We start from the raw sequence: 12,033 nt of genomic DNA on the forward strand, positions 1-12,033 counted from the left end.
TTTATACCCAAAATGCAAGAGACAGTGACTGTTCAGTTGATTTGTAAAGTTATTTCAGGATTATCAACATAGGAACTTCATATTAGAACTTCATATTAACTAAAGCATACAGACAATGTTCATCACAGAAGTTATAATTACACTTAATAATTCAAACTGCTTCCTTCTTCTCACACATTTTTATGTGGCAGTCTTTTTTGTGACCAAAACTTACTTTAAGACATTATTTTTCATTTCAGTTTCTTTTGAATTAAGTGTATTCTTTCACTAATTAATATTTCCATACATTTCAAAGGGGCAATGTCTTCTCAACAAGCCATGAATAAGTATCAAAGTCATTTTCATATAACAGTTGAGCACCCACAGTTTTCCGAACTCTATCATGATAGCTGTTCAGCCATTTAACCTGTAAATAAATAAAAAAGAAATAGAAAAATTTACTGAGAAGAAAGTACAGAGTTAACAATGAGCCTGGTTAAATAAGACGTAAATTTTTATTAACTTGCATAAAGCTCTGTAAACAATAAAGTTGGAAAATGTTAAATAATTGGTTTAGGATGATACAGCTGAGAACAGAGGAAACATGAACATAGGAGACATTAAGCGATGAAATGTGCATAAAACTGTGAATTGAACTAAAATTACATATATTATGCATCCAAATGTAAGCAGTAACTTCTCAAACAACAGATGTTCAGAATCAACAAATTACAATGTTTTCTGTCTGAGTGTGAAAAAGTTAGACATTTGTTTGCATCAAAATTGACTTGTAGAAGATACCATTGGAATCTTAAATAAATATGAAAATTTCACTGCTTTTATGAGATTTTTTAAAAATTTTATTTATTATTTATCCATCTTTAGTGGCTATGGTGGTCTAGCAGGTAGAATGTTACACTCCAGCTCTGGAAGCCCCTGGGTCTGTCCCAGGTAGGGGTGCAGATTTGTCTTCATTCCAGTCCCTTCAGGGTGGCTCCAAGTCCACTCAGCCTGCTATCAAATGAGTACCAGGGATTTCTTCTGGAAGTAAAAGACAGCTGAGTTCATAGGCTCACTACAAACCCCCTGCTAGTTCTATGATGAGTAAAGGTTGTACTACTACTCTTATCTACAGTCACGCCAATAGCTCAGTCAGGGGCTGTGCACTATAGACTCATCTTTTTACCTCATCCATTCACTTTTAAACATTTGCATGTACTTGAGGTAATGATGAATTTAAAATGGTTTTAATTTGGCATGCTCAATGTGATAGAAAACATGTTTTTATACCTAAAATCATAATATCAAATGGCAGGCAGTAAGCTATAAGAAACAAATGTTAAAATAAATAACCTCTCATCTTGCAGAGTCCTTTTTAAGAATGTTCTTACATTCATTTCCTAGTACATTTACTCCTTAACAGTTATTTTTGCTAATAATAAAAATTAGTTTCATCTGAACTGTTATTTGCACAATTAATTTAAAAATAAAGAATCTCTATCAACCCCAAAGAAAATTTAAAGGAAGATACCATTAGTCACAGCTTCTGTGAATTATCTGATTACCTAGATTTAGGGATTGAAACTTCCTGTTAACCACATTGCAAATAGCAGAGTTGATAGTGAAGCTGCATGACAAGTAGTATTGTATTTACTTAGTTAGTTACTTACTTCATATAACATATTCATGATAAATGTTATAATGTGGGATACATCAACTGAACAATTCTGTCATATACCAGCTCTGCTGCAATCACTGCATGGACTTTTAGTACTTCAGTACATCAACCAACAAGCAGTCCATGAGAGTGAATGGCCACCACGAAACTGTGGCTAAGAACAAAATAGATCACCCATTCGCACAACATGCAGCTGAACACAACATTCTTGATTTCAATTTTTGTTTCATGACTTGGTTTATCTAGATTCTCCCCTCCACCACCAGCTTTTCTGAAATGCTCAAACGGGACATGCAGATGCAACACATCCTTCACTCCTGGAACCATCCTGGCCTCAATATCTGTTAATCGATTGTCCCCACACCCTTATTCAAACAGCTTGCTCTTCGTCTGTCCTGTCACCGCCTCCCAATTCACCTCTCCTCTTCCCCTTCATTGTTCACTGCTCCTCAGTGTCTCCAATACCCATGCATTACACGGATAGCCCAGGCACCTGCCACATCTCTCTCCTGCATTCCTAGCCAGCAAATCAACTGCCTCCCTACAGGCTACTAGCTACCCAACCCAACCTTCTTCGTGCCTCACTCTTCTTTTCCCCTCTATTCGCTCTTTCATACACAACATCTGCCCGCCATTGTCCACCTGCCGAACTGCACTCCTCGCACTGTGCATCCAGCTGGCACTATGTAGAAGTATAGAGGGCAAGAACTTGAGTGTGTGTGCGTGTGTGTGTGTGAGTGTGTGTGTGTGTGATTGTTTGTTTGTTTGTTTGTGTGCACGCATATGCATCCAAGTGTGTGCATTTGTACACCAGATCAAGAAAAGATTTATTCTCAAAGCTAGCAAATTTTTTGTCATTTTTGTGTGTGCCTGTCAATGACTCGACACTTGTCCTTTACGGTGAGTGGTGTCCTTTACTCCCAAAGTATCAGCAATCAGCTGAACAAACACAGAAGAGAGGAGAGAGAGAGAGAGAGAGAGAGAGAGAGAGAGAGAGAGAGTGAGTGGTGAGGGGGTGGGAAGAAGGGGGGCAGTGCCCTATTGTAACAAATGTTGGAGGCAGTGCTCTGTTGTAACAAATGTTGGTACCTGTTTTCTTTGAAAAATACCAGTTTATACATGTAAATATTCAGCTAACAATCGAGAGATTACAGCAGCTCTTTTAACATAACTAGGAAGCAGCAGCTATTTTCAAACTAGTGCCTTTCCTTCTAATGTGCTAGATTACACTTAGCTGCATAAGCAAAAAAACTGTGTTCAGCAGTATGATGACAGATCACAGACTCTAACTCTGTAGATTGTAGACTGTTTAGTGCTATTCATACTTGTGACACCTAAATGTAACCAAGTAATTTATGCAGAAAGCTGTTGTTCTGAAGAAAAAGTTGATGTCACCTCAGTTTCACAATGAACCTGCTGTTTACTTGCTATTATCAGCTTAACATTTGCTTGATCACAATGGTATTAAAAAAAGGTTGGCATAAAGACCCATTAATATCTGACTATACAACTACAGAGCAATCACTGGACTAACCCACATCTATTAAATATCTGGGAAAATGCAATTTAAAATGGAACTACCACATAAAATTAATCACAGGTAAGGCAGATGCCACACTGAGATTTATTTGAAGGTTTCTCTGGAAGTGTAGTCCACTGACAAAATGGTTAGTGTAGAAAACCCTGTTTTGACCAATGCTTGAATACTGCTCGGCAACAGGGATCTATGCTGGGTAAGACTGATGGAAAATATAGAGAAAATCCAAATAAGAGCAGTGTGTTACATCACCGGTTCACTTAGAAAATGTGAAAGTATCACAAAAATGCTCACCAACTCCAGTGGCAGATGTGCATAATTGATAACAAGAGCACATGTTCCTAGAAGGATCAACTGATATACTACCCCTCCTACATATATCACATGAAAAGACTACAAAAAAACATTAGTAGGATTTGAGTTCACACAGACACTTACCAAGACTTCTTCATTCTGCTGACCTTTTGAGAATGTAACAGGAAAGGGGTGAAGTGGCACTGGTATACTAAGCACCCTCTGTCTCACACCATAAAGTGGCTTGCTAGGTATTTACATAGAAGTAGAAATAACTTGTTGTTTACACCACAGAATGATGTCTAGTTCAACATATTACTTCATCACTGCTGCCATTGGTACAAACCACCATGAACGTTTTGATGTTAAGATGATTATTTAACAAAAACTGGTCACCAAGTACGAATGAAAAGTGGTTTTGGCTGTTTGAAGATAAGCTTTTTTTATTTGTGTGTTTTTAGGAAAAAGTATTATTTGTAAGACACAGAATGCTGTTTATAGTAGTTTGGGAATTTTCTAGCTATTTTTCTGCTTAATGATATAGACATGCTTATGTACCTTGTTTCAGATGTCTTGAGCAAAGATAAGTAATGCAGGCATCAAAACCAAACTCAGTAAGCAACATCTGTGCACTGGAGAACCTCCTGATTGCAAAATATAAGGTTCTGTCTTTCTCAACAGCCATTCATAAGTTTCATTGTCTCCCACCTGAACCAACTGTGCACCAATTATATTACGAACTTGAAAATTATAGTTGTTTAACCACATTATCTGTAAATATAAGAAGATGACAGTAAGCAGAATTGCATTTGTTTGCAAATACAACAAAGCTTTGTGCCATGGATAACCTGTCCTTGAATCTGTTAGAATACAATAGTGAATAATGGTTTTTCTGAAGGAGGACTCAAAAGTAGGTACTTAATTACATCTTAAGGTGGATTCACACCACACCACTATTAGTACCCATAAATAAACAAACTTGGTGGAGTGCCTTTTTGGAAACAAATGTGGATGGCTTATCTTCAAACTGGATTGCAGATGCCCAGTTTAACACAGTCTGCTAGGGCCCAGACCAAATGTGTCATTGGTGAGACAAACCCTGACACATTGCTAAATGACAATACTGAGTGACAGATTAAGGGCTTTGCAAAAAATGATGCACACACCATCTGGTCATCTTGTTCAAAAGTTGTGAGAACAGAAGCACTAAGGTCTGAGTTTAGTATGCTGGAGCACAACTCTGCCAAAATTTAACACCATTTTTGCCTCTCTCCAAAATCTCAAGGTGTGGGACACATGACTTCCACAAACATTGAGTGAGATTGTTCAGTGGTTAGCACAATGCACTCTCATTTGGTAGGATGGTGTTTCAAGGAAATGTCTGACCATTTTCATGCAGGTTTTCTGTGATTTTTCTAAATCACTCCAAGCAAATGCCCAAATTCCAGGGTGTTTCATTTGAAAGATCATAGTCAATTGCCCTTCCCAGCCTTGAAACATTCTGAGCTTGTGCTCTATGTGTAATGACTTCATTGTCAACAAGACATTAAACCCTTATCTTCCATCTTCCTTCCTTCCAGGAACATCAGTATTCCGTCTCAGGTGAAAAAATATTGTGAGCAGTGAACTGAGGGAACTCTAGCAGTAGCTTCAAGACATGGAAGGAAGCTTGGTCCCTTTTGTGCAGGCATGTTGTAACTCAAAGTTTAGCTAAATAGACAAGAACAAGGACCTTTTTTGTGCAACCTATGTCCTTGATTATTTATGTATCCAAATCTCTGTCTTCCTGTACCAATGTTCCCCTCCACAGCTAATTCTAGTACCATGGAAGTCATTCCCTGATATCTTCACAGATGTTCTCTGTCTCTTCTCCTTGTCAGTGTTTTCCACATATTCCTTTCCTCTCCAATTCTGCACAGAACCTCCTCATTCCTTACCTTATAAATCCACCTAATTGTCAACATATGTCTGTAGCACCACATCTCGGATGCCTAAATTCTTTCCTGTTCCAATTTTCCCGCAGTCTATGTTTCATTACCATACACTGCTGTGTTCCAAATGTACATTCTCAGAAATTTCTTCCACAAATTAAGGCCTATGTTTGATACCAGCAGACTTCTCTTGACCAGGAATGCCATTTTTGTCAGTGATAGTCTGCTTTTGATGCCTCCCTTGCTCCATTCATCATTGGTTATTTTGCTGCCTAGGTCACAGAATTCCTTAACTCCATCTATTTTGTGACCATCAATCCTTATGTTAAGTTTCTCGCTGTTTTCATTTCTGCTACTTCTCATTACTTTTGTCTTCTTAGATTTACTCTCAATTTGTACTCAACAGACTGTTCATTCCATTCAGCAAATCATGTAATTCTTCTTCACTTTCACTCAGAATAGCAATGTCATCAGCAAAACGTATCACTGATAGCCTTTCATCTTGTAATTTAACCCTACTCCTGAACCTTTCTTTTATTTCCATCACTGCTTCTTTGATGTACAGATTGAACAGTAGGGCCAAAAGGCTACATCCCTCTTTTTAATCTGAGCACTTTGTTCTTGGTCAGCCACTCCTATTATTCCCACTTGGCTCTTGTATATATTGTATATTACCCATCTCTCCCTGTAGCTTACCCATATTTTTCTAAGAGTTCCGAACATCTTGCACCATTTCACGTTGTCAAACTCTTTTTCCAGTTGACTGAGCTTATGAACATGCCTTTATTTTTCTTTAGTCTTGCTTTTTTCTTTAGTCTTGCTTCCATTATCAAATGCAACAACAGAATTGCCTCTCTGATACTTTTATCTTTGCTAAAGGCAAACTGATTATGACATAACATGTCCTCAACTTTCTTTCCCAATCTTCTGTATATTATTCTTGTCAGCAACTTGGAGGGATGAGATGTTACGCTGATCATGTGATAATTCTTGCACTTGTCAGGTCTTGCAGTTTTCGGAACTGTGTGGATGATATTTTTCCGAAAGTGAAATGGTATGTCACCAGACATATATTCTACACAACATGAATAGTCATTTTGTTTTGTTATCACTTTCCCCAATGATTTGAGAAATTCTGATGGAATGTTATCCATCCCTTCTGCCTTAATTTATAAGTCCTCCAAAGCTCTCTTAAATTCTGATTCTAATACTATATCCTCTATCTCTTCTAAATTGACTCCCGTTTCTTCTTCTATAACACCAAAAAAAATCTTCACCCTCATAGAGGCCTTCAATGTACTCTTTCTACCTATCTGCTGTCTCCTTTGCATTTAACAGCAGAGGTCCCATTGCACTCTAAATGTTACCACCCTTGCTTTTAATTACAACGAAGGCTGTTTTGACTTTCCTGTATGCTGAGCCAGTCATTCCAGCAATCATTTCTTTTTCGATTTCTTCACATTTTTCATGCAGCCATTTCATCTTAGTTCTGCTGCACTTCCTATTTATTTCATTCCTCAGCGACTTGTATTTCTGTATTACTTAATTTCCCTGAATATTTTCGTACTTCCTTCTTTCATCGATTAACTGAAGTATTTCTTTATTACCCATGGTTTCTTTGCAGTTACCTTCTTTGTACCCATGTTTTTATTTCCAACTTCAGTGATTGCCCTTTTGAGAGATGTCCGTTCCTCTTCAACTGAATTGCCTACTGAGCTATTCCTTATTGCCCTATCTATAGTCTTAGAGAACTTCAAGTTGACTCATCATCCCTTGGTATTTCTGTATCCCACTTCTTTGTGCATTGATTCTCCCTGACTAATCTCTTGAACTTCAACCTACTCTTCAACTCTACTACATTGTGATCTGAGCCTATATCTGCTCTGGGGATGACTTAAAATCCAGTATCTGATTTTGGAAACTCTGTCTGACCATGATGTAATCTAACTGAAATCTTCCCGTATCACTTGGTCCTTTTTTAGTATACCTGCTCCTCTTGTGATTCTTGAACAGAGTATTCACTATTACTGGCTGAAATTTATTACAGAGCTCCTTCAGCATTCCTCCTCTCTCATTCCTTGTCCCAAGCCCATATTCTCCTGTAACCATTTCTTCTACTCTTTCCCCTGGGCTATAGATTTCCAAATATTGCTACTATTTTTTATTTAGGGGCAACAAACTGCAGAGGTCTGGAATACAAAAACAGAGCTTAATAGAGTTGGAAGAGGATTCAAATCACATCATGTAGGTTATAGTAAGCTTATCAAAACTGAAAATAGAGGGAGAGAGAAAGAAAACGATTTATTACAAACAAGAAACTCAAAAGCATGATAACAGAATTGAAGTAATCTCAGGGAGAATAGAAAGACTTATTTTAAAAAATAAATTTAAGTCTATGCATCAATGTGTTCAAATTCTAATGTGAAATACAAGTCTTCTACCTAATAATTTAATTGGATAGATAGAAAATTTACTCACCAAGTGGTGGCACAATACACACATAAAAATGTTGTCATTAGGCAAGCTTTCGGAGCCTGTGGCTCCTCCTTCAGGCAGAAGGGTTGAAGGGGAACAAAGAGGGGTGAACAAAAAGGACTGGAGAGGTCTAAGAAAAGGGGTAGATTTTGGGAAAGTCAGCCAGAACTGTGGGTCAGTGGAGATTCACCAGACAGGACGAGAAGGAATGACTGATTGATGGAGACTGCATCAGACAATATTTGAAAACGTAGAAGCTTAAAGGTAGAAGACAGGGCAATATGCAAGACAAAGATTACTGCTTAAACATCATGCATGAGTTAATAAGAGTTAAAAACTAAGTGCATTCTACGTAACAGAGGTGGGAGGGGGCACTGAAAAATATATGGATAAGACAATGAAAGATGCAGAAAACTAAAACGGATTGAGGAATAGAGTAGTTAATGTGAAGAAATGCTGAGACAGAAGAAGTTAACATAAATTAAGGCCGGGCAGGTGTCAAGAGCCAAGGACATGTTGTAGAGCTGCTTCCCACCTGCAGAGTTCTGAGAAACTAGTGTCTGGTGGAACAATCCAGATGGTGCATGTTGTGAAGCAGGCACTGAAATCACAATTGTCATGTTATAGAGCTTGCTCTGCAACAGGATATTGTGTGTTGCCAGTATAGATGCTCTGCCTATGTCCATTCATCCTAATTGGTTATTTGGTGGTAGTCATGTTGATGCAAAAGGACAAACAGTGTTTACATAACTGCTGGTATATACCATGTCATTTCACAGGTGGTTCTCCCTCTGACAGTATATGTTTTGTCAGTTACAGGACTGGTATAGGTGGTGGTAGGAGAGTGCATAGAGCAAGTCTTGCAGTGGGGGGTGGTCACAGGAGCAGGATGGGTCTTCACATAAATTCCTGGAACTGATCCCTCCAAAAAACAACTTCAGAGCACGCCACTGGTAACTCAGTGTTATCCTGGTCTGCAATGTATTAATCAGGTACTTCAACAAGGCCATGACTTCCTAAAATCATGACCTGAAATGAGATCCATTCTATCTGAGACTTTACCCACCACACTTAGAATAGCTTTTCAGTAGTGAAGCAACTTAAATCATTTAATAAAAGCAAGTCTTCTGGTGCAGACTGTATACCAATTAGCTTCCTTTTGGAGTATGCTGATGCATTAGCTCCATACTTAACAATCATTTACAACCATTCGTTTGATGAAAGATCCATACCCAAAGACTGGAAAGTTTCACAGGTCACACCAATATTCAAGAAAGGCAGCAGGAGTAATCCACCAAATTACAGGCCCATATTGTTAACGTCAATATAGAGCAGGATTTTGGAGCATATATTTTGTTCGAACATTATGAATTACCTTCAAGAAAACAGTCTACTGACACACAGTCAACATGGGTTTAGAAAACATCATTCCAGTGAAACACAACTAGCTCTTTATTCACATGAAGTTTTGAGTGCTATTGACAGGGGATTTCAGATTGATTCCATGTTTCTGGATTTCTGGAAGGCTTTTGACACTGTACCACACAAGTAGCTCATAGCAAAATTGTGTGCTTATGGAATATCATGTGACTGGATTTGTGATTTCCTGTCAGAGAGGTCACAGTTTGTAGTAATTGACAGAAAGTCATTGAGTAAAACAGAAGTGATTCTGGCATTCCCCAAGGTAGTGTTATAGGCCCTTCACTGTTCCTTATCTATATAAACAATTTGGGAGATAATCAGAGCAACTGTCTTGGGTTGTTTGCAGATGAAACTGCCATTTATTGACTAATAAAGTCATCAGAAGATCAAAACAAACTGCAAAACAATGTAGAAAAGATATCTGAATGGTGTGAAAAGTGGCAGTTGACCCTAAATAATGAAAAGTGTGAGGTCATCCACATGAGTGCTAAAAGTAACTCATTAAACTTTGGTTATACGATAAATCATTCTAATCTAAAAGCCATAAATTCAACTAAATACCTAGGTATTACAATTATGAACAACTTAAATTGGAAGGAACACATAGAAAATGTTGTGGGGAAGGCTAACCACAGATTGCATTTTATTGGCAGGACACTTAGAAAATGTAACAGACCTACTAAGAAGACTGCCTACACTATGCTTGTCCGTCCTCTTTTAGAATACTGCTGCACGGTGTGGGATCCTTACCAGATAGGACTGATAGAGTACATCGAAAAAGTTCAAAGAAAGGCAGCACATTTTGTATTATCACGAAATATGGGAGAGAGTGTCACAGAAATGATACAGGATTTGGGCTGGACATCCTTAAAAGAAAGGCGTCTTTCGTTGCAACAGAATCTTCTCACGAAATTCCAAATCACCAACTTCCTTCTCCAAATGCAAAAATATTTTGTTGACACCAATCAGCATGATAAAATAAGGGAAATCAGAGCTCGTATGGAAAGATATAGGTGTTCGTTCTTCCTGCGTGCTATACGAGATTGGAATAATAGAGAATTGTGAAGGTTGATTGATGAACCCTCTGCCAGGCACTTAAATGTGATTTGCAGAGTATCCATGTAGATGTAGATGTAGATCACCCTCCCAATCTTCGCAATATTCTTGTCAGACCCTACGCTTCTTCTGCACCAATCTTCTTACCCTGAGGTTCCTATTCCTGTGATCATCCTCACTGCAGGACTTGCCCTTTGCACCCGCCTACCACCACCTATACCATCCCTGTATTTGGCAAAACGAGCCACCTGTGAAACAACACACATCATTCACCAGCTGTTATGTAAACACTGTTTGACCTTTTACATCAGCATGACTACAACCATATCATCAATTGGAATGAATGGGTATAAGCAGAGGGCCTACAATAACCTGTTGTAAAGCATGCTCTACAAGACAATCATGATGTCAGTGCTTGTTTCACCACACTGCAATCTGGACTAATCTCCCAGAAACCAGTTTCTCAGAACTCTGAGGGTGGGAACTAGTGCTACAAAATGTGCTTCGCTCTTGACACCCACCTAGCTGTACTTTATGTTAATTTCTTCTGTCTCAGCATTTATTCACAGTAACTGCTCTTTTCTTCACTCCATTTTAGATTTCTACTTCTTTCTTTGTCTTACCCATATATTTTCCACCCTCCTGCCCCCTGTCCCACCTCTGTCACATACAATGCACCTTTATTAACTCATGATGCGTGATATTTAAGCAGTAATCTTTATCTTGCACTTTATCCTGTCTTCTACCTTTAAACTCTCAGATTTTCAAATATCACCCACTGGAAAGGATGAAGCCACTCTGTGTTCCAAAATAAACCTACAAATTTCTTCTTATTGCAGTATGGGTGTTACGCAAAAAGAAATATTTTATGGGATGAAAAAGATCACCATACTAGTAGCAGGTTTTGGACACAGTACGAAATGTTGAGAAGTACAGAATAGAAAAGAACAAGAATGTGAGAAAGGATCTGGAAGGCTACATAAGCCCCCACCCAGACAGACTGAGGGAGAATGAACTGAGGGAGGGTGAAAGAAGTTGCGCACGCCACATTTCCACTAATCACCATCAGAGGGCCACAACCTTCAGACAGCCAAGCACACTTAGTATGAAAAACTGCTTTTGTCCATGTTTCTATGTAACTATCATGCCTTCCATAATTGCTTGTTGGCTGAGTACTTGGGGCTGAGGGCACTGAATGGCATGTACACTATGTGATCAAAAGTATCCGGACACCCAGCTGAAAATTACTTACAAGTTCATGGTGCCCTCCACCAATAATGCTGGAATTAAATATGGTGTTGGCCGACACTTAGCCTTGGTAACAGCTTCCACTCTCACAGGCATACATTCAATCAGCTCTGCTGGAAGGTTTCTTGCAGAATGACAGCCCATGCTTCATGGAGTGCTACACTGAGGAGAGGTATGGATGTCGGTCGGTGAGGCCTACCCTGAAGTCGGCATTCCAAAACATCCCAAAGGTGTACTATAGGATTCAGGTCAGGACTCTGTGCAGGCCAGTCCATTACAGGGATGTTATTGTCATGTAACCACTCCGCCACAGACCGTGCATTATAAACAGGTGCTCAATCGTGTTGAAAGATGCAGTCGACATCCTCAAATTGCTCTTCAGAAGTGGGAAGCAAGAAGGTGTTTAAAACATA

The 12,033-nt window shown here is 38.7% G+C and overlaps 1 protein-coding gene across 2 annotated transcripts in view; it reads right to left on the minus strand.

The window, feature by feature from the left end:
- Positions 1–239: 239 nt before the first annotated feature.
- LOC126335041 (xaa-Pro aminopeptidase ApepP-like) overlaps positions 240–12,033 on the minus strand; it is a 232,299-nt gene continuing 220,505 nt past the window's right edge. Inside the window, exons 14-15 of one of the 2 annotated variants that reach the window (XM_049997909.1) lie at positions 4,047–4,259; positions 240–406 (exon numbers count right to left, since the gene is read on the minus strand). In XM_049997909.1, the coding sequence (XP_049853866.1) occupies positions 4,053–4,259 (207 nt within the window). In that variant the 3' untranslated portion in view covers positions 240–406; positions 4,047–4,052. The remainder of the gene's footprint in view (positions 407–4,046; positions 4,260–12,033) is intronic. The other variant, XM_049997910.1, reaches the window with a different exon arrangement.

The sequence above is a fragment of the Schistocerca gregaria genome, chromosome 2 (assembly GCF_023897955.1).
Source record: "Schistocerca gregaria isolate iqSchGreg1 chromosome 2, iqSchGreg1.2, whole genome shotgun sequence".
NCBI classification, from domain to species: domain Eukaryota; kingdom Metazoa; phylum Arthropoda; class Insecta; order Orthoptera; family Acrididae; genus Schistocerca; species Schistocerca gregaria.